Here is a 22,101-nt window from a genome sequence, read left to right as displayed (position 1 = left end):
CATTGCAGGAGGTTGGACCACATGGTCCTTGGGGTCCCTTCCAGCTCTACAATTCCATGATCTGCTGTGCCATAGTGACATCATCACATCAGGCCAGCTTGGGACTCTTACAAGCTCAGCTGCTGTCTGGGAGGCATTGTTGCAGGAATAAGGCTGTATTTGGCCCTTCAAGGGAAAGCTGCTCCACTTGCTCTACCCCTCACAACCTTGGCAGAGTTGCTGGCAGAGTGGAGCAGCTGCCTGAGGATTTACTCCTGCTTTCTTTGACATCAGGGATGGGTGCATTTGGGAGGCATGAGACTTTTTTTTTTTTTAAAGGAGGTTGTCTAAAATATCTGTAAGCTGCATTTTATCACTTGGCCGCCTTGGGGACATTTCTGATCGGAAGACATAGTAATAAACTCAAGCTGTCTGCTTCCCTCCCTTTTTGTTTGGGAAGTTGCATGATTGAGGCAAAGAAAACTCTCAGGTTTGCCGAGGTTCCCTAGGCCATGGGCAGGCAAACTAAGGCCCAGGGGCCGGATCCAACCCAATCACCTTCTAAATCCGGCCCACGAACGGTCCGGGAATCATTGTGTTTTTACATAAGTAGAATGTGTCTTTTTATTTAAAATGCATCTCTGGGTTATTTGTGGGGCACAGGAATTTGTTCTTTTTTTTCTCTTCAAAATATAGTCTGGCCCCCCACAAGGTCTGAGGGACAGTGGACCGGCCCCCTGCTGAAAAAGTTTGCTGACCCCTGCCTAGGCTCTGGCATATGGCAGTGATGACATGTATTCAATTGTTCAGCAAGATTTATAAGCAGCTCAATCACAAAATATCTCTGAGCCGTTTGTAGAACATGGTATGAAATATTTGTTACAATAAACTTTAACAACAGTAGATAGGATAAAAATACAGATGAAGTCGACAGTTTAAAAATCAAATGCACATAATAAAATTACGTGTCTGGTTGTGCAGATACTAAATTAAGGCACCAAATTTACCCTGGACCCACTATGGAGTGCAAATGTATTATTTTTCAGATATCCAGGGGACACCCAGGAATTGCTCACTCTGCTCCAAATTAATTCCAGAGGGAACCTGGACAGGTCAATCAATCATTAACTCAACTGCAACTATTAGGATCCAACACAGATGCTACCGTACAAGCAGGGACGTGAGCATTTCCACCCTCACCCCCTCAAGATTTGCGGTTTGTTTAGCCTGGCTATCCAAATCAAATTAACTGAAAGGCCTCAATTATCAATTTAACGTCTGGGGAATAACTCCGTTTTTATTGTACTTGAGTTCCAGGAATCTCAGGCACACTGTATGGGAAGCCAGCTGGCTTCTCTATATAAACTGAGCCAGCTGAAGATGAAAATAAAACTGCTTCTGGCTACATTTTGCCAAACTAAAAGAAAATATGCAAAAGGTTTCACACATCTCCTCCTCACCCCACCCGTGTTTCTTTCTCCCCCCCCCCCCCCCCACAATCTATGAACAGTGATTCCACCATAAGCTCACTCATGTATTGCATTAAAGTTATGCTTCACCTAAAACCATGCAATGATGGACTGGCACCAAGTTATTACTGGGAAGGCTTTGTGTTGGTGGCTTTGCTGTCAAGTCCGACAGCTGTGAGTGAATTACGCAGGCCTTGCTTAAATAGTGCCCCAAGCAAAACATTGTGCCACACAAACCCACACAGTTATTATGCAACATTTCTGAGAAAAGCTACTTTTCAGGGCTTTTGTTGTTTGTTTGCCCATTCAGAGTCGTCTCCCCCTGGTTCTTTGGTGCCCTGTTGGTTGCTCAGGCAGTTAAGCAGTGTTAGGTTGATTCTTGTACTGCAGACACATGTAGACTGAGGAGCTCCCTGCTACTGTTAACTGAAAGGCTACTGACTATATTGGTTGTCACATGTTCAATCTTCTCTTGAGAATCAAGTTCAGGAAGAGCAAGTTTGGCTTGCTCGAAGCAGGAGGGGCTGTGCAGTGTTCCAGTTTGAAGCAAACAACCAAATTTTAAAACCAAACAAGAAAGGCACCATAAATGCGTAATGGCACATTTATGCAAACAATTTAAAGTTGGACAGCCATGAGAAGCACACAAGAAAAGGCAATACGATCAAGAAAATGGGACAATTTGAGGATGGTCCATAGGCAGAAGGGGTTTCAGCAGATGTAGCTTGCATAACAATCTTTTACATATGGCCCCCTTAGGAGGCAAGTATTTATGTCATCCGAAGAGAGGAGGTAGAGGAATGCCAAGTTCACCCCATGGGACGAAAATCCTGTGCTGGCTCCATTTTTATTTACATGCGTGTGCCTTTTGGCTTAGCCAAACTGCTGGATTTTTTTAAACGCTGGGTTTTCTTTTCTTTCTTTGTTTTATGGACTTGATTCAATTAGAAGGAACAAAAATAGCTTGTAGAACAGAATGAATTTGGTTTAAGGAAGGGATGTTCCCATTTTTCATGCCTGTCAACAAGCTTTGCTGTAGAGGCATGGAAATTTAGCGTAGTATTTGGTTGCCTACAGAGCTTGGCTTTCACTTTATACCTCCCCCCGCCCCAAGCAGGGGATTCTCCGACTTATAGTGTCAGTCTCAGTTCTTGGATTCCCAGGGGGCCATTGGGCAGGACCTCTAGTGGTCAGAGAAAGGATTTTTGAGTCCTTAAATATCCCTACTGTGTTGCATGGCTACAAATTCCTGATTTCCTTCCTCCTCCTTGCACTCTTGCATCAGTCTTTGCCGTGTGCTCGTCAGATATATTCCTAACAAGTTTTGCTTTTAAAATCATGAGAAAGCTTCCATTGCTCAGCTAGACACACGTCCCCTAATTTGACTGAAATGTATCTGTCAGATGCACCCTTGCTTGTACTTCTTCCTGCTTTTTGGCCTATTGGATATGTTGAAATGAATGGCAATTCCATTTGATTATTCCCTCCTGGGAAGCAACATGACTACGCTGAATGCTACTGATTAGCTGGCCAGCTGTGTTCAAAAAAAGAACCCCTACTGAATAAAAGTTTGGGATGTGCCATTAGTTAAACCTTTAAGGAATTTTGGAGTATGGTAAAATATTATTTTTCTTAGTAATTACCGGTAGATATATCAGGAGAGTACTGATAGCTTAGTTTTAAAATCAGGCATCTCCCATTAAACTAGCTGCCATAAAGTAGATTAAGGAAACGCATCTGATACAGAGAGACCAGTAATACCCCTTTGTAAAAATGGCTGGAGGAGAACATGTCTAGAGCAGTTAAACCAATGAACTGAGAAAACATAACAGGCGGGCAAACGGACCAGATAACTTGCAGTACTTTAAATAAAATGTACTCTATAATGTTAATTTAAAGCTTTGTAGATTTCATTTTTCCAATTACACGATGGCTTCTTTGTTCCCACAATTATATATTAAGATATCTCTCTAATTATGTCTTAGTCTTAATTGGCTTTCCAATCTTTTGAGTTCAGTTAACAGGCATCTTCCCACTGCTGACCTTGGTAGTCATAAGTCTAAAAATGTATCTATCAGGTTTTTGACAGGTCCGGCTTAGCTCTACGCATATGTCCATGACAATGGAGTCTTCCTTCCCCAACTTTATTCCCCATCTTCAAAATAGGAGTCCCCAATAACTTGCCTTAGGGCTCTTCCATACTTGGGGCTCATTCACACCTCATTTTAAGCTTGTAATCTGATCCTATCCATTCTTATTCAGAAATTCCACTTAATTCAATGGAAACAGGGCCTTTCACATTTCAATGGTGCCCCAGGCAAGCCCAAAATTTGGCACCCAACTCTCACCTTCCATTCTGCCCAATTCACTACATTATCACTTTTTTGCCCTGCAGCACCCACTAGGCTCGGCACCCGGTGCATGGAACCGGTCACACTTACCTAAATCTGCCTCTGATGGAAAGTGTAGATGAGATCAGAGCTGTGAAGCCTGAGCTTATTTGTGTTTAATTGAAGGTGCCCCAATGCATTCAGTGACACTTTATTTATATGGAGGTACAAAGACAGCTACAGTATTTAAGCATAAGATCAGGCTGTATGTTTAAGATAAGGTTACTAGATTTTGTTCAATGAATCCGGGGACACTTTAAATAAGTAAATACTACATGTTCGGGACATTGATGCTGCAGCTATGGTGGTGGCAGAGGGGCGGCCGCCACCTTGACCTCAACCGCCACATTTCCCCTTCCTCTGAAGCTTCTATCTCCTATCTCCATGAGCCTGGGCAGCCCATGAGTTGTTGGCTATTTGGTGGTGGTGGTGGTGGGGAAGCGGTGCGTGGTGGGTCAGGCATGGAAGGTGGAGAAGGATGGCTGAGAGCAGCAGCAAGGCTCAGGCAGCGCAATGCCTCCTCTCCCATTGGAGCAGCCCCAATCCCATTCCTACTTGCATGCAAGCAGGGGGGGGGGGCGGGGATCCCTCAGCTGGGAAGGGAAGAAGAAGAAGAAGAAGAGTTTGGATTTGATATCCCGCCTTTCACTCCCTTTAAGGAGTCTCAAAGCGGCTAACAGTCTCCTTTCCCTTCCTCCCCCACAACAAACACTCTGTGAGGTGAGTGGGGCTGAGAGACTTCAGAGAAGTGTGACTGGCCCAAGGTCACCCAGCAGCTGCATGTGGAGGAGCGGAGACGCGAACCCGGTTCCCCAGATTACGAGACTACCGCTCTTAACCACTACACCACACTGGCTTCCTGTTGCCTAACCGAGAGATTCCTGCCCCCTCCTGCTTGCAGGCATGCTCCGATAGGCAGCGTGAAGCCTCCCTTCACAGCTTAGTTTCTGGGGTCAGGGAAGGTGGAGGCAGCCCGGAAGCTGCATCTTAGAAGCCCCTGCATCACCATCATATGGGGACTTCTGAGCAGCTCCTGAAGCCTGCCAGAGCTAACTTCTCCGGGCTGCTGAGACTGCTGTGTTTCCTGGGGACATTAGATGAAATCCAGGGACATTCCGGGGATGGAATTTGTCCGGGGACTTATTCGCAAATCCGGGGACTGTCCCCGGGAAACAGGGACGTCTGGTAACCCTAGTTTAAGAGCAATCCTGCAGGGTCAATTTTTTTGGGGGGGGGGGATTGAATTGCTCAAGGCCACCCAGTGAGCCTCACAGCTGAATGAGGATCTGAACCTAGTTTCTCAGATCCCAACTAGTGCACCCTGAGTGATCTTTATTAACTGCCCAAAAGTCATATTTCCAGATCAATACAACTGTGTCCTTGGATCTTTATGATGTGACCGGACTGCCTGGGGGAAAAACCTCTGCCTGAACATTCAGAGGAACAACTTAAGTGGCAGTCAAGCAATTTGCACTCTCTAGCCCTACACATTTGCATAATAAGATTTATTGCAGGCAGTGCCGTTGCATTTATGAGGGCAATTAGGAGGAGTACATACTTTGAGGAGTAGTTCAGGAGAGATCAGGCACCTGACTTGGTTTACACCACATGACTGGCTCCTGATGTATAGGTGAGAAGCATGCTGGTGAAGCAGTAAGTTCACGTCTGCCTTGCTGTTGATCAGCTTCTTGGGACAGGACTTTTCCTGCCTTCAGAATCAGCCAAGAAAGTATCTGTCAAAGCTTATGTTGATTAGGTTACTCAAGAAGTAGGAAAGGTCGGAGAGCGTTCTTTTTGGAAGGTGAAATACTCTGAAGTCACTGGTCTTTTGAAATATGTGTGAACTGCCGTAGGACATCACTATGTGGAATACAGCTAGAGACCAGGTAAGCCTTCTCCTCTGTAAGATGCAGAGCATGGGCTCAGTGTAGCTTGTACAACACTGGCTGGGGGACTGAGCATGTAGCACATGTTGGCACATGGACTTGGCCCTCCATCTAAGAATACACATGTTGGAGCCTGCTTCCATGAGAAAACAGCATCTGGTTGCTATTCCTGTGAATGCAATTTGTTTTTACTGCTTTGAATACTGAATTTTAAATTGTTGTATAACCTGCCCTGGGAGCTTCTGGAGAAGGGTAAGTAATAAATTCCCTGCTACTAATAATGATTGGGGTGGGGCTGTTTCTAATTGTGTGCTAATGACCGGATTGTATATACATGTGGGAACTGTGGCAGAGGATTTGCATGAAATACAAATATTTTACCATTGCTATATTTTTTACCATGACCATATTTTTTACCATTTTACCATTTTTTTGTATTTTTTTTTACCATTTTAGCATGTCTATTTTTTTTGTCATGCTGTACCTCTGTTGTCTGTGACTATGACTGAGTGTTTAGAATGCACAAAATGGACTTGATGGGCTTAGATGTGTCAAGGTGTTGTTGTTTTTTAATATAAAAAGAATGGAGAGTTAAGTTAGTGCAGCTGAGACTGGTTTGTTGTAAGGTTTACAAGGTGTCTGTGGAAACTTGCATTGCTTTGTATTGGATTCATATGTAGGCACATTGTAATCCTTTGGAAGGAAGTCTTGCTGTGTTCAATGGGGTTGACTCCCAGGGAAGTGTGCATATGATTGCAAACAAAAACTAGGGAGCATATACTCCCTCTCCCCCCCTTTCTCTCTCATACACAAATGTCGAAAACACATGGTGTTGTTTTACTGAAACCTTTGGCGCTGTGGGTTAAACCACAGAGCCTAGGACTTGTCAATCAGAAGGTTGGCGGTTCGAATCCCCGTGACGGGGTGAGCTCCCGTTGCTCGGTCCCTGCTCCTGCCAACCTAGCAGTTCGAAAGCTCGTCAAAGTGCAAGTAGATAAACAGGTACCGCTCCGGTGGGAAGGTAAACGGCATTTCCGTGCGCTGCTCTGGTTCACCAGATGTTTTTGGCCTACAACTCCCATGATCCCTAGCTAGCAGGACCAGTGGTCAGGGATGATGGGAATTATAGTCTCGAAACATCTGGAGGGCCGAGGTTGAGAAAGCTTGCTTTAGAGGTGTCATGATAATAGAAATGTGTTAGTAAAGTGTGATGTTTATCTATAGCTTCAGCTATTAGAAAATCCTCTCCTAAGAATCACACAATCAATGACTGTTTGATTCTTGTCATGTTGGAAATGCGAGGGAATCAGCTCATAGATGCATGGGCCTTTGGTTATTTGGAAGTTGTTATTCAGCTGGTGAAGGAAGCCAAAAAGTTGCCTCCTAGGTCTGCTGAGTCAGGCATTCCACAAGGTAGGCGCCACCCTTCTTGGAAAGGACTTGTTTAGTCCTGGGTGTTCTCATTGATATTAATTCAGGTACCAGGGAAAACATTGAGTAAGGCCACTGATTGCCCTGGTATCAAAGGCTAGAGCTGAATATAAGCAGTGCTATTTTTCTAGAGAAAGAGGTGCCCAAATTCATGAATGCCTCCCTTGTTCTCTTATAATGGCAATGGCGCCCACCTGAGAGGTGCCATAACTGAGTTCTGGTGAGTTCTGGCTGACAAAATCCCTGCTTATTTGTTCAATGCATGTCTCGCCCTTCCTCCCAAAGGAGGATGGTAAACACAAGCAATAAAACAAAGCATCTAAAATAATTTCAATTAGTACAAGTAGTTTTGAAAAATAAGTAATGATAATAGTCTTTCATGGGAATTTGGCCTTGGAGAGATTTTCTTGTGACTCTAATGTAGCACTGGATAACTAAAATTGCAAAATTAATTGTACTATTTTAGATTTTTTTTTTTAAAAAAATGCCACACTTGTGGTTGGTATTTGTTTTAAAAGCATTTCCTATAGAAAAGTGGCTTTGTCTGTAGTGGCTTCTTGTTTGTTGAAGCTCTTCCCTGGGAAGTTTGCCTAGGTGCCAGGCAGAAATGTTCCTCTTTAACCAGGCCTTTGGCTGATGAACATCTTATACCTCTTTAAAGTGTGTGTGTAGTAGCATTTTTATATATATTTCGACTGTGTCAGACTAACACGGCTACCTACCTGACTCTTTAAAGTGTGTTTGTGGGATGGGGGAGTTATTGGGGTTTTAAAATCATGTATTTTGTGTTTTTATATTGTATTTTTATGTTGTGAACTGCGCTGAGATCTGCGGATGAAGGGCGGTATACAAATTTAATAAATAATATTAGGCTGAAATCTTTTATGTCCTTTTGTGGAAGCATATCCTATGGGACCTGGTGTGCCTTAGCTTCTGAGGGCACAGCTTGTAGGATGGAAGAAGTTTGAGGTGGCCTTGAGGAGCAGCCACAGGGAGGGCCACATTGCCAGAGTTGTGAGGTAGGGACAAATTTAGGCCTGTGTGAGCCAAGGGGCACCATCTTAAAGCCCAGTAAGTGAGGCGCTGGGCTTTGGGAAGAAGGCAGGAGGCTCTGACAGGGTCCTAGAGTCCTTCCATCTCCTTCCTAAAGCATTGTTAGTGCTTTCCCAGCTTTGGAGCACAGCATGAGGGCTGAAGGAGGCGCCAAATTTTGGCCTTGCACAGGGCCCCATAGTACCCAAGTCCACCACTGTGTGAGGGCAATTGTTCCTTTGGTACAAGAAGGGGGAAACCAGCATATTTAAGGCAGTCCCGCCCTTTGCCCAAGGTTAATTTTGTGAGGCAGGCAGTGCTCTCCTCTCCCAGTTTTTAGCAGTTGCCCTGAGAGTCTTGGATCCACCTTATAGGGTTAGGAGGGAATTTTTGCATGTTCTGCAGAATTGGCCTTTGCAGAGCAGGCTTGTTGTCTTCCCCAGGGCACTGTAGTTGGGATGGGATGTGTTCTAGCTTTAATTGGTCTAATTGGACTTGTTAATTTTTGTCATGGCTTGGCAGGTGGCCAGCAACTGAGGAGGAGCCCTTTAGAGGTAAGAAAGAGCCTGGGAGGTAACATCATTGTCAAGGAAAGGTGGAGAGCTTAGCATAGATTGCCATCTCCTTAGGGGCAAGCTGGGGTGGCAAAGTACAAGTGGCTGCCATTTGCAGCTGGCATTCAACTGACCCTGAGATTGGGCAGGCTTGCCCAGTTGGGGATAGGTCAATTGGTGGGACAGCCATGCTGGGCCTCAGGAGCACAGGGATCTCCTTAATGACTGGTCTGGGGCTGTTAGTTGTGAAAAGTTGCCCATTTAAAATAAAGTTGTGGCCTTCTTAAATCTATTTATGTGTCTGACTCTTTTATTGGCACACATAATAAGCATGTTTCAGATGGACCATCCAAATAAATCTTGTGCTGCAGCTCATCAGATGTCAGCCAATGGTAGGTGTCATAAAAACAAGACAATTGCTGTAATAGTTTTGGTGGTATGAGCAGCAGTTGAATTTTCTGTTGTATTTCAAGACTTTCAAAAGCCACTTCTAGTATTTAAAGTTAGGACATCATAGGTTCTACTTACTCATTCCAGATGTGCTCTGCAAGTGGAATACTTACATTCATTGAACATCTTGGCTGTACTTTAGTTGAGATATCAGTGCTTTAAGGTTACTATCATACATACAAATATGATGAACAGAATCATAGAGTTGGAATGGACCACTGGGGTCATCTAGTTCAACCCCCTGCAATGTAGGAATCTCCCCCCCCCCCCCCAGTATGGGACTCGAATCCCTAGCCTTGAGGTTAATAGTCTCGTGATGCAAAGACAATCAGACCGTCAAAATGTATTTGTTTTTAACCATGTGCCATGACAAAACAAGGTTGTATTTAGAGTTCAGAAAAAAATGCCGGCTGCATATATAAATAGAAGACCCGCTGCAAACAATTGTTACTAATGCTACAGTTGCAAAAACCACATAATCATTTTAGGGTCAAATAAAACAAGAAGCTTATTAAACATCCCCACAACAACTTATATAAGATGATCTTGCTGTTATTCTAAAGCAGCAATGCAGCAGCAAGCAAAGGCTCTAGCAGCTAAGTCAGCTGCTTGTGGCTGGAAAGCCAAACAGGAAGTATGTGACTGTTGCCATGGAAACAAAGGGGCAGTCCATTCTGTACTGAGCACCGGATGTTAGCTCAGTGTGTGTGTGTGTCATATGACCTGTACAGGATGTACATGGGTGGAGTTTGGAGTTTCTCTCTGTTTGTTGAAGAGAGCGGACATGTTTTCTCTGTACTGAAGTGAAAGACAGGAATAAACGCAATGTAGATACATTTCTGTCTGAGTCTGATTCCCCTCCCTGGGGATATGCAGGGAGGAGAAGGAGGAGAAGCAATTGGTGTGTTTTTCTCACAGCCTGAGGAAAATCGCCGGAACGGACCTCGTGTGTTTTTCCTACCGGGAGTCGCCGGAGGGAGGTCAAAAGAATTCAGCCGGTGCCTGGAGAGATAGGCACATACCTCTGACCGACCCTGAATCCCGACATTGGTAGCAGAGGACGGTTGCTACGATCCATGGGAGTCTGCATCAAGGAGACTGTATTCATCCCTCTCCATGGAAGCCTGAGATGGAGGCTGCTTCTCTGCAGCTAGAAGCTGACCAGAAGAAGCTGAAAGCCAAGCTACGGAGCCCAGGTATGAGATTTTCGGGCTTAAGAGTGTGAATGCAGATGGGTTATTTCTCTGCTTCATGGGAGCAACGTTTGGGAAAAACAGCTCCGAGAGAGAAGAGTCTGCATTCCTAACATTCCTGTGGTTTTTCCTGTCCAAGGAAAGGAATGTGGTTGCTTAGCAACGCAGGCCAGTTTCAAGATAAGGGCTGGAAGTCAGGCTATGCCCAGAGAGGCACAAACAGCTCGTGTTTTGACTAGGCCCTTACAAAGGAACTGGGAAAGGGACTTTCCAAGCGGCCAGTGTTATTGCTGCCAGGTGCACAGAGTGTAAACAAGCCAGCTATTGGATTTTAGAGGCTTGTGTTTGAGAGTCAATGCAAGGACTCAAAATGGATGCCAAGAAGGGGGAAGGCCTGCCTTCTCCACCCCTTTTGACCAGTGACAATTATGCATCTTGGTCTATTAAGATGAAGGCCTTGCTGCAGAATCAGAGACTGTTTGGGGTGATTGAGAACCCCATCCCTGCAGCACCAACGCCTGTTTGGGAGTCACAGGATATGAAGGCCAGAACCGCTATAATTCTGTGCGTGTCAGACTCTCAGCTTATTCATATACAAGATTTACCGCACGCGAAAGATGTTTGGGACACGCTGAGAAGGACACATCAGAGAGATGCAGGTTCTTCAGCGTTGCTGTATTTTGAAAAGCTGACTAACCTGAGGCTTGCGCCTGATGGAGATGTTCAAGCGCACCTGACGGAAATGAAATTTCTGCGTCAGCAGATGGTGGAACGCAATTTCCGTCTGCAGGAGGAAGTGTTTTGCTTCATGGTGATCAACAGCCTGAATCGGACTTACAAAACGGTTGCCAGTCAGCTGGGGTCTCTCCCAGCGCAAGATTTGACTTCGGACAGGGTCTTTGCCGTGGTTCTGAACGAACATGACAGACTTGCCGCCCTGGAAGTCAAGGACAGGGGGAGGGAAGAACGGAGTTCAGACACCCCCACTGCTGTAGCTACTGGAGGAGACGCCGTAGCTTTAAACGTTGTCCGATGCCACAATTGTGGACAGACTGGGCATCTTCAGCGGAACTGCAGGAAGCCACGTCAGAACAAAGGAGCCAAGGGAAGCTCCACGAAGTCTGAGGCGTCAGGCAGAAGCCATGCCAAGTCACAGGCGAAGCCCGCAAAGGCTTTGATGTCCCTAAAAGCCACACCACAAGTGGGGAATTCCTTCGTTTTAGACACGGGAGCGACGGTTCACATGACCCATCGTAGGGATTTGTTTTCGTCGTTTAAGAAGCAAAGCTTCGTTGTACAACAAGCCAATGGTCAAGAGCTGGAAGCCACCGGAATTGGGACTGTGTATCTTAAAAGTCTGAACTTGACTATAAACGATGTTTATTTGGTTCCAGAGTTGAAGTACAATCTGCTCAGCGTTTCGCAGATTGCCAAGAAGGGACTAAAACTGTCCTATGATGATCAACACTGCGAGATCTACAAAGATGGAGAGTTGTATCTTTCTGCCAAAGAGAAAGATGGACTGTATTTGTTGACTTTTGATCAAAGTGATTACATGGAATGTAATTCTTGTGATTCTAACATGATTTCTTTTGCAGGTGTAGCCAAGAAGAACGCCAAGCAGGTCACCTCAAGGGTCGACAAGGCATTTCAGCGGGTGTATGCTGATGTGATTGGTCCTCTAGCACCATCTAGAGGCAATGCAAAGTATTACCTAATATGTGTTGATTCTTTTACAGGTTTTGTCTGGATTTATCTTTTGGAGAGACCGAAAGAAGCCTTAGAAAGGTTTAAAGAGTTTTGTGATAAGGTTAAAAATATGCATGATGCTGACATAGATTGTCTTTGCACAGATGAGAAGCCAATTTTTCTCTTACAGGATTTCCAGAGGTTCCTGAAGAAGAAAGGGATAAGACACAAAATTGCCAGTTCCGAAGAAGCTTGGAACAGATGTGTCTGTGTTAGGGTGAACAAAGAATTGCAAAAGGGAATGCATGCGCAATTGCTTAGTTCACATCTGCCACATGAGTACTGGGCTGAGTCACTAATGTCATTTTGTTACACGTGGTTGAGAAAGGTTTCAAAAGACTTGGGATGTTCTCCTTTTGAGAAACTGTTCCACAGAAAACCTTCTGTTGCCCATTTCAAGGTTTTTGGGTCTCATGTGAGGACAGAAGCTCCGGGTGGAGTAAAGAATGCCAGAGGCATTTTTGTGGGTTATGAAAAGGGTCTCTACAGAGTAATTTTGTCTGAATCTGGTAAGGTGATTCTCACAAAATTTCTAGAGAGTGCTCCTGAACAGGAGAGAGTGATTGTTCACACATTTCCCACAGGTGATGATGATTCTGATGATGATGAGTTTGATCTTATTGAGTTCAGTAGTACTGATGATGACAGCGATAGCTCAGACAGCTCAGTTGTCACAGTCATTGAGAAGAAATCTCACACAATGACTAGACCCTCAGAAGAGGAGGATGAACCACTGATTAAGCTTAGTACTGGTTCTCCAGAGAGTTCAGAGGCTGAACCAGAAAGCAAGGGAGAGCAGCACCTCTTACGTAGGTCTGAGAGAGCAACGAAGGGTGTACCACCCAAGAGGTATTCAAAGGAGTTTGCCAACCAAGCTATTGCATGTGTTGCTGTTGTAAATGACCAAGGTCAGATTGAAGCTGTGTCTGAGTCAGAGACAAAGGCACAACAGAGAGTTGCTAACCAAGGTAATGCAGAAGCACTCATTCCTTGGAAGTCACACAACCAGAGAGGTGTATTGGTAAAACCAGTGGCGGGTAGTTCCAAGGGTGGAACTGAAACAACAGGGGAGTGTTATACATATAACAACTGTTTGTTTTCTTCTCTGGATGACGCTTTGCTCGCTGCACGCATTGATACTTTAGGGGGAGTATGTTATTCTAAAGCAGCAATGCAGCAGCAAGCAAAGGCTCTAGCAGCTAAGTCAGCTGCTTGTGGCTGGAAAGCCAAACAGGAAGTATGTGACTGTTGCCATGGAAACAAAGGGGCAGTCCATTCTGTACTGAGCACCGGATGTTAGCTCAGTGTGTGTGTGTGTCATATGACCTGTACAGGATGTACATGGGTGGAGTTTGGAGTTTCTCTCTGTTTGTTGAAGAGAGCGGACATGTTTTCTCTGTACTGAAGTGAAAGACAGGAATAAACGCAATGTAGATACATTTCTGTCTGAGTCTGATTCCCCTCCCTGGGGATATGCAGGGAGGAGAAGGAGGAGAAGCAATTGGTGTGTTTTTCTCACAGCCTGAGGAAAATCGCCGGAACGGACCTCGTGTGTTTTTCCTACCGGGAGTCGCCGGAGGGAGGTCAAAAGAATTCAGCCGGTGCCTGGAGAGATAGGCACATACCTCTGACCGACCCTGAATCCCGACACTTGCATGACATGCAGCACCCTTAACGCACCACAGCTGCCATTATTCCTTGGGAGAATCCGTAAGCTTTAAACATACGGTGTGGATGTCACCAAAGACTCAGTCCAGGCATGTCAGCAGCATATTTAAAGTGGCTCTTCTGTTGGGTTGATCACCTGTGCTACACTCTGGAATGCCAGACAGCGAGCTACAAATCACATTCTGCAAGGCACGATATAAGCCACAAGATGTTTCATGTGAATCAGCCCTCCTATGGGCTTGTGCTTCAGGAATGAGCTACTTCCTGTGAGCAAGAGAACAGCAGGTAGCAAATTTTGGCACTGAATTTTCTATGTCATCTTTTGATTACAGCACAAGGGCCGGATCCAACAAAGTCTTGCCTTACCTTGCTATGTCTCCCTCCCTCCCCACATCACTATGAGCCACAGCAGGAAACCAAGCAGTGCCCAGGAACCAAATACCGTTCCCGCTAGCAGTTCCTCACTTCTTGAGTATCATTTCTTCTTGAGTGAGTTGCCAGTTTCTCACTTGAACTGGCAGTAATTCAGAGCTGCAGTATCTGTCTCCAAGGGTGCAGAAAGTTAGCTGGGACTTGCTCTGTATACTAGGATGTGGGTTGTGCCAGCACTGTGTAGGATGTCATTAGGTCAGACTCTTAGTATGAAGTAAAAAGCCTACAGTCTGGAATTTGTGGATTTAACATACTGACACGTACCCGTGTCTCTGTTGACTTGACTATATGTGTCTGTACTAGGTCTTTTTGATCTTCTTTATTACAACAGCAGAATATGGCCTGAAGGGAGCAATGCTTCTCTCTCGGCCTGTTTTTTTTATTATTATTAACATTGTGGATATAATTGTATTCATGACCTGTAAAAGAAAGCACCATATTCCAGCTAAACCTGCTTTCAACCGGATAAACTGCTCTGGAGTCTTGCACAAAAGAGAGCGAGGCAGAGAGAGAGGTGACAGAGCAATAGCTTCACAATCTAAAGCTCTTGTTCACAACCCCAGATGCTGACTCACTGAGGTGACTTTTCTATAAATTCTTTGTGTGTCAGGCCGCACTCGTTTACAAAACAGTAGCAACCTCTAACTGCCTGTAATGAAAGCTGATTAATTTTTCGACAGCACGTTGGAATCCCTTGAAGCGCCAAGGTATGGTTGGCATCATTACAAGTTCTGTCAACTGACTGGAATTTTTAAGCAGATGGGAGGGACTGGTCAGTTAATAACTTATGCAGAAACATAACCAGGAGGTGTATTGTTAGGGAGGTAGTCTGGTGAGCAGGAGAAGCGTAGACTTGTGCCCCGGTCCTTTAAGCACCTAGTTGCACCCCGATCAGTAACACAGCCTCAGGCATCTTCTTCACTAATTTTTGTTTCCCACAGAGAACCACGAGAAGGGAGAGGTTAGCTGGAGTGGTAGGGGCTGAAATTTCACTACATATATCACCACCCTACATGCTCTAGGCGGAGTTACGTTCGTTTTGCTCTGCCTGAGTTCCTCACAATTAAAATGCTGGCATAGAACAGTGCACAGGGGAAAACTGTGTTGAACTGTACTGCTTTTAATGTGTGTGTTTTTAATTTTAAAAAAAAAATTCTGTACACCTCCCTGATATCTGAGAGGGCGGTATTATAAATACTTTTATAAGTAAATAGCAAATGTAGCTACACCTTTCCGCTGGCCACAACCCTTTCTTGCTCTCAACTCTTTCTACCCCACCATGATCTCTTGGCTTTCCCTCATGAGGTCTTCATCTCCAGCCACATCGCACACATTAGGCCTCAGGCCTACTTTAACTGGGCTGGCCTCTATATCACACTCTGTGACGCTCCCATTTTATGTGGGACGCCCCAGATTTACAGAAGCCACCCTGACTTCTGATCCCAATCCTGGATGTCCCATTTGGGCTCCTGTGCTCTGGCTGTGCCAGAGTGTGGACCCGAAAGACGTACATCTTTTTGGGTCCCATGCTGTGGCCTGAGTCACCTGTGGGACCAAAAGACACACTTTTGCCTTGTAACCATGCATCATCCACCCTTCTTCCTCCTTCTGGAAGTGCAGTGCTGGTACATTGGTTGGAAAGCTGAATCACTGTGGCCCTTGTGGTAGTGATGGAGGAGGCAAGTGAAGGTGCGTAAGGGCCCATCAGCAGGCTGGTCCAGTGGGGAGTGCCTTAAGTGAGGAAACGGGATGCACCTTCCCTCGGATCTAAGTCATGCCCATTAACTTCAATGGGACTTCAGTAAGTAGGAAAAGCATTGGATACAAGCCATTGAACTCAGTGGGTCTTGCTTCTGAGTAAACATGCTTAAGAGTTGTCCTGCTAATGACCTGAATGCCAGGTTGTTAATCATGCACTTATACAACCTTTCTATTTTGTTTTGGTATCCTCAAGATTATATAAACAGAATCAAACCTGACACTTCCAGGGAATGACGACAGAATAAGGCACAGCACATTACTTGCATTATGGATATAGGCTGTGGCTAACATAAATATTGTATAGTGACCCTAATCCATCTTTGCTTTTATCTGATGCCTGCCACAAGTAGTAAATCGAGAAGGGATTCTCTCTCCCCCCCCCCCCCCCGCTCCCACTGGCATTAATGAAATTGTTGTATAATCTTTCAGGGCTATAGCGGTTATAGTACTTTTCTTTTTCATATGTAATCCTGAATGCTAGAGAAACATAATGTCTCCCTAGGGAATGGATTTCATACTGAAGCAGCAGGCAGAGTTATGCCTTCAATAAGAGAGATGCTGCAGAATTTTGTGGGGTCCACTGGGAAGCCAGCCTTGAATCATGACTAGGTGTGGAATGAGGCAGGAAGAAAGGAAATGTATTTTTGCAGTTTGGAAGGTACAGGGCACTTCCACATGGAAGCCTTTTGCCAAGCTATTTTCCTTCTCATTCCCCCTTAACCAGAATTCGGGGTAGCACAGCACTGTCCATACCTTTCCTGATTTTATCATTATTCACCCTCTGCATTCCACCTCTCAAGACAAATGGATGCTAACAATACCTCTAAGACATGTCACACAGCATGTCAGAAACAAACTATATCCAAAAACTTAAATCGTTTTGTTTTGAAACAGTGACACCTTGGGAGTTTTCACAATGACCGCTCCCCGCATAAAAATGGGGGGGGGGCGCTCTTTGCGTGGATGTGCGCAGCCCCTGGATCTGGAGCGGCCCCATCTGCATAGGCTTGGCTTTGCCTTCCCTCAGGTGGGATACCTGGAGGTCTCCGCCTACCTCAGTCAGCTGTCCAATCCCACCTGGGGGAAGCGTTGCCAAGGAGACCAGGCCAGGTAGGGGAGGATTACCTGCCCACACAATAGAGGGAGGATCTTACCTGGGAATCGTCCAGAGCTTCTCCCACCCTACCCACCTTCAGTTAATGTCTTGTTTTGCAGGTTAACTTTTCTTCACAGGTTTGCAGGTTAACTTTTCTTCACAGGTATGCGGGCGCTGCTACATCAAGGTCGCTGTTAAAGGGCCTGAAAGGAATTTCCCTGCATTGGCAGGTTTCGCCTTTCCTGTAGCAAAACGTCACAACTTTGGCGGTATCAGGCCTTGGGAGGAATCCTTTAGTACATCTTCCTCTTTGCGGCGGCGATACCAGGGTTCCCCGTTAAAGGGGTTTCTGAAGGGAGGCTTTGACCGTACGCCGAAAGGTCGTTATTGCTCTCCCCTGCGGTGGCGGCATAACGGGGGCAGCTATCTCTGCTTGAACATATGTTCTCCAGAGCCGGCCCATCCCCCCCCCACACACTGGATAACCCTGATGATCCCTAGGTCCCCAGCTGGGCGCTCAGGATCTGGGGGGACTCTGCCTGTCCACACAACTATACCAGTCTTAACAATATTAATCAGGGTTTCCCCCACCCCCAGAAAGGAAAATCTGTATTAACAAGGAGATTGGGATGCATACAACATCATGCATCAAAGTTCCTCCTGTTTAATTCACTGAAAATCATGATGGTGGTTGCAGAGATATCCAGGAACTCCTACTCTGAAGTTACAAGCTTAAAAGTGAAATTTGAACTCAGTGCCGCAGTGATTTCCAGGATCTTCTGACATGGCTCTTGTACATTAAGTAAAATTCAGACTTGCAGCTCTTTGCCACAATGGCGAGATTTTTCCAGAGACTCCCTGGGCACTAACTTCACACCAACTCTAAAAATATATTCTGTGAGTGATTATTCTTTAGGTTAAGCTGCCAAGTGATGAGGTAAATAATAAGTTGCTGCAAAGTGACAAAAGGATGATTTTAAAGTGTCATCATTATATCACCCAGAGTCTTAGACGTTGACCCTGATGTCAGTGTCTTGGGGTCATCCATGCAGATCAGTAATCCATCTGTCCTTCCCTGCCTTCCCCCGCCCCAAGCATGAACCATGTGTTTTTAACAGCTGTTTCACAGCTTGGATATACACCACTAGAATTTTGTGAAGACATGAGAGCCGATCAAGAGCAGACCAGAGGAAGTTGTCACCCTATATATGTATGATATAGAGTGTTTATCACCCATTTTCATGGAGATGTGGTGCTTGCAGAAAAAGTGAAGAAAAAGCACAGGTACTGGTTGCAACTCTAAGGAATAATGTGAGTGAAAACAACAACACCGCAAGTTAAACAACATGGAACACGTAGGTTTATCTTGCCCTATTGTGTTCCCTACTTGTTGGGTAACAACAATCATAAAGGTAAAGGTGCAAAGTGCACCTAATGGATCATTAGGTCCAGTCACGGATGACTCTGGGGTTGCGGCGCTCATCTTGCTCTATAGGCTGAGGGAGCCGGTGTTCGTCCGCAGACAGCTTCCAGGTCATGTGGCCAGCATGACTAAGCTGCTTCTGGCGAACCAGAGCAGTGCACGGAAACGCCGTTTACCTTCCCGCTGGAGCAGTACCTATTTATCTACTTGCACTTTGACGTGCTTTCAAACTGCTAGGTGGGCAGGAGCTGGGACTGAACAACAGGAGCTCACCCCGTCGCGGGGATTTGAACTGCCGACCTTCTGATTGGCAAGCCCTAGGCTCTGTGGTTTAGACCACAGCACCACCCACATCCCAACAACAATCATACAGAGCATCTATTTTTTGAGTGCACAAACTCTTCTGTAATCTTTATGTCAATAATCCTCACAACCCTGTAAGGTAGGTCAGTATTATGGGAATCAGTGTGTTGTGTAGGATAAAATGAAGGACTGGGATGGAAGAGGCCCAGATTCAAATCCCCTCTTGGCCTTAAAGCTTACTGGGTGACCCTGGGCCAGTCATACACTCTCCATCTAACCTGCCACACATGTGATGATTAAAAAAAGGGAGAATAGTGACACCAGCTTGAGCATATTGGTAGAAAGGCAAAATGTAAATGCAATAAATATTGAATAATAATGTTATAGTTCCACATATTGCATATTGGCGGAGAGGTGAGGGTGCAGAAGCCGAAAGATGAGTGGCTGACAAAAACCACTTACAGAGTTGACTGACAGCACATGAAAGCTCATACCAATAACAAACTTAGTTGGTCTCTAAGGTGCTACTGGAAGGAATTTTTTTATTTTGTTTTGACTACGGCAGACCAACACAGCTACCTACCTGTAACCATTTCTGCTATTATCTGTTCTTTAACACAAACTCCTATTAAGCTTTGGATCACTGGCTTGCACAATAAGGTTTGTCTGTTGCGTCCTGTTCCCTAAAATTATCAACAACAGAAGCTGCAACACAATTTCATTTGATCTTTGCTCTGTTCCCCTACAGGTTTGAAGACCCACAGGAACAGCAGGCAGTTTTGTGGATTAAGATTAACATCTGGATAGAAGTTACCTTTTCTTTACCCCTCGCGCCGTTTACCCCAAGATGAGTCAAAAAGACCCATCAGAAGGAGTGGAAGGAAGCTCAGAAGAACCCTTATGTTTGATCTGTGGCCAGCCCCACTTCCCAGAAGAGAACCATGTCTATAGCTACACAGAAGATGTGGATGACGATCTCATCTGCCACATTTGCTTGCAACCGCTGCTTCAACCTCTGGACACGCCATGCGGCCACACCTACTGCACAATTTGCCTTACGGATTTCCTAGTGGAAAAAGACTTTTGCCCGGTAGATCGCAAAACTCTGACCCTACAGTCTTGCAGAAAGTCAAGCATATTAGTCAATAAACTCTTGGATAAACTAATGGTTAGCTGCCCTTTCACAGAGCACTGCTCGGAGGTCGTGCAACGCTGTAACCTTCAGCAGCATTTTCAGAATGGGTAAGTCCTTCTGTATATTTCCACTCCCCCCCCCCCACAGGAATCACATCAGTGTCCTTTGTGTGACAGCTAATGGCTTTTTTTCCAACAAGAAAACAAACAGGTTCTGTTGCAAGTTAGTTCACTGTAAAAAGTAGGAGGTGAGTCTCCCTAGTGAGGCTGTAGCAGTTACTAATGGAAGACTGTGCCCTAGTTGGATACACCAGAGGGAGATATATCATATCTTCAAGGGCTATTGGTAAAGCCTTATTCCACTTTGTTGAGTCACAGTATGAGAAGAATGAAAGTTATGCACACAAACAAAACACGAGGAAAACCTCTCCTAAAATGAATCTTTAAAGCTCCCCATTTTTTTTCACTTTAGTTAAATCTTAAAGAGCTGAAATCTGCAGCTTTATATTGGTGATACTTTACACCTCGGAGCCTGATTAAGATATTGAAGCAGTGTGTGAAAGTGCCACAAGTGTGTGTGTGGATGCTGATTTTCATATGTTTGAGGTATACGGGTTTGGGCATATTAAAATGGAATATGGATGGTCTATATAGAACAACAGGCTACACGTTTCCCATCAGACCCTGAAATATGTTGGGGTTTTTTTTAGGATATCAGAAGAACATCATGCCTTCAAAAGATGAAGAGTTTCTATAACCATTAACCAATTATGTTTTGGATCCTCATAATGTCATAAATATGTTCACCTTATACCTATTGGATTGGGTACTGGGAAAATTGGAGTAGTCAAAGTATAAAGCCAGCTCAATATTATTTCTCTTTCTTGTTCCCTTTCTTCTGAATTGTTTTCTTTTGTAAATATAAAACATGGCCTCCCCAGTGTGGCAGATTCCCCACACTTCACAATAACATTTTTGGCAGGACTCACCATGCGGATTGAGGGTGTATGAATCCCTTCTCCGCTGTAATATTTTACTCACTGGGTGGATCAGGACTATCTGGTTGTGATGAACATTTCTGCTGTGGAGCTGAGGCACAGTGATTTACAACATGGGATCATTCTGATCCACCTGTTATGAGGGCTGTATTTACTGTGTATTTTCCAATGTGAATTGCCTTTAACAACTATAGGAAAGATACAGCCAGCTGTGAAAACCCAAGGCCCTCTCTTTTGTTGTAACATATGATATTACAAACTAGTATTCCTAACCAGTACTCTGAAGCCCATTATTTTGTGACATTTTGGTTGGCCCAGATAAAGATATTGCCCAGCTGCAGATTTTGGAGGTTTTCACATGGAGGCAGTGGTCTCTAGTTGGCTAGATTGGACCAGAATCAAAGGGAGGAAAAATCTGTCTTTGTTTTCATTCTCAGAAAATATGTAGTCTTGGGCAAGTTTCTTTATTTGTACTTAGTTTCTACCTGTCTGAGCTTGCTTCATTAAATTTATCCCTTATTAACATGATCCCTTACCCACCTAGTTGACTGAATTGCTGTCAGGCTAAATTTAAGATTTATTTTGCACTTTGAAGGAATTTGAAATGGGCCAAGTTCTATTTTTGCATTAGTGCTTTGTTGTCTGCCTTCGGCTGGAATCCACTTTTTGGCTTCCTCAAATACCTTCAGGGACACCACTTGACCTCAGGTAACATAGTGAAACTGGTTCAGTAGCTAATGCAATTTTCTCTGCCCTATCTCAGAAAGTAGACCCAAGAAAGCAGGGGGCCTGGTCTAGGTAGTCCTCTTCTCTTTCCTTTCCTGAGGCATTTGACCCAACCCCTTGCAAGCCAAAACCTGTTGTTTTATTGCAATGTGGTACTAGCTATGCTCTGTTGGGTTTTTCTTGAATTCAACTTTGACAGTAAGATTGTAGGGGCTTTTGTGGGGGTGGCACTCACCTGCAATTCAGGTTTCATTTGGGTTGGTGTACTCTGCTGTGGTTGGTAATGGGGTTTTTATAGCATATTATTCCACTGTCTTTATGGTTTTAATATGTAACCTGCTCCAAGAGCCTGGGTTGAAGAGCAGCTAAAAAATAAACATTGCAGTAATCACCACCCAGAAATTAATTATGTCTTGCCCCACCATTT

The 22,101-nt window shown here is 44.8% G+C and overlaps 1 protein-coding gene across 4 annotated transcripts in view; it reads left to right on the top strand.

Moving 5' to 3' along the window:
- Window positions 1-22,101, top strand: part of LNX1 (ligand of numb-protein X 1) — a 125,618-nt gene that overhangs the window by 36,368 nt on the left and 67,149 nt on the right. For 2 of the 4 annotated variants that reach the window (XM_079990027.1, XM_079990030.1), the window contains exon 3: window positions 19,565-20,058. In XM_079990027.1, coding sequence (XP_079846153.1) covers window positions 19,664-20,058 — 395 coding nt within the window. In that variant the 5' untranslated portion in view covers window positions 19,565-19,663. Of the gene's footprint in view, window positions 1-5,453; window positions 5,725-14,820; window positions 14,941-19,564; window positions 20,059-22,101 lie in introns of those variants that run through there. The other 2 variants (XM_079990028.1, XM_079990029.1) reach the window with 2 other exon arrangements.

This window comes from Podarcis cretensis (genome assembly GCF_951804945.1).
Source record: "Podarcis cretensis genome assembly, chromosome: 9".
Classification (NCBI taxonomy): domain Eukaryota; kingdom Metazoa; phylum Chordata; class Lepidosauria; order Squamata; family Lacertidae; genus Podarcis; species Podarcis cretensis.
The sequence above is the reverse complement of the archived record's forward strand: the minus strand, read 5'-3'. Positions and strand labels throughout refer to the sequence as shown.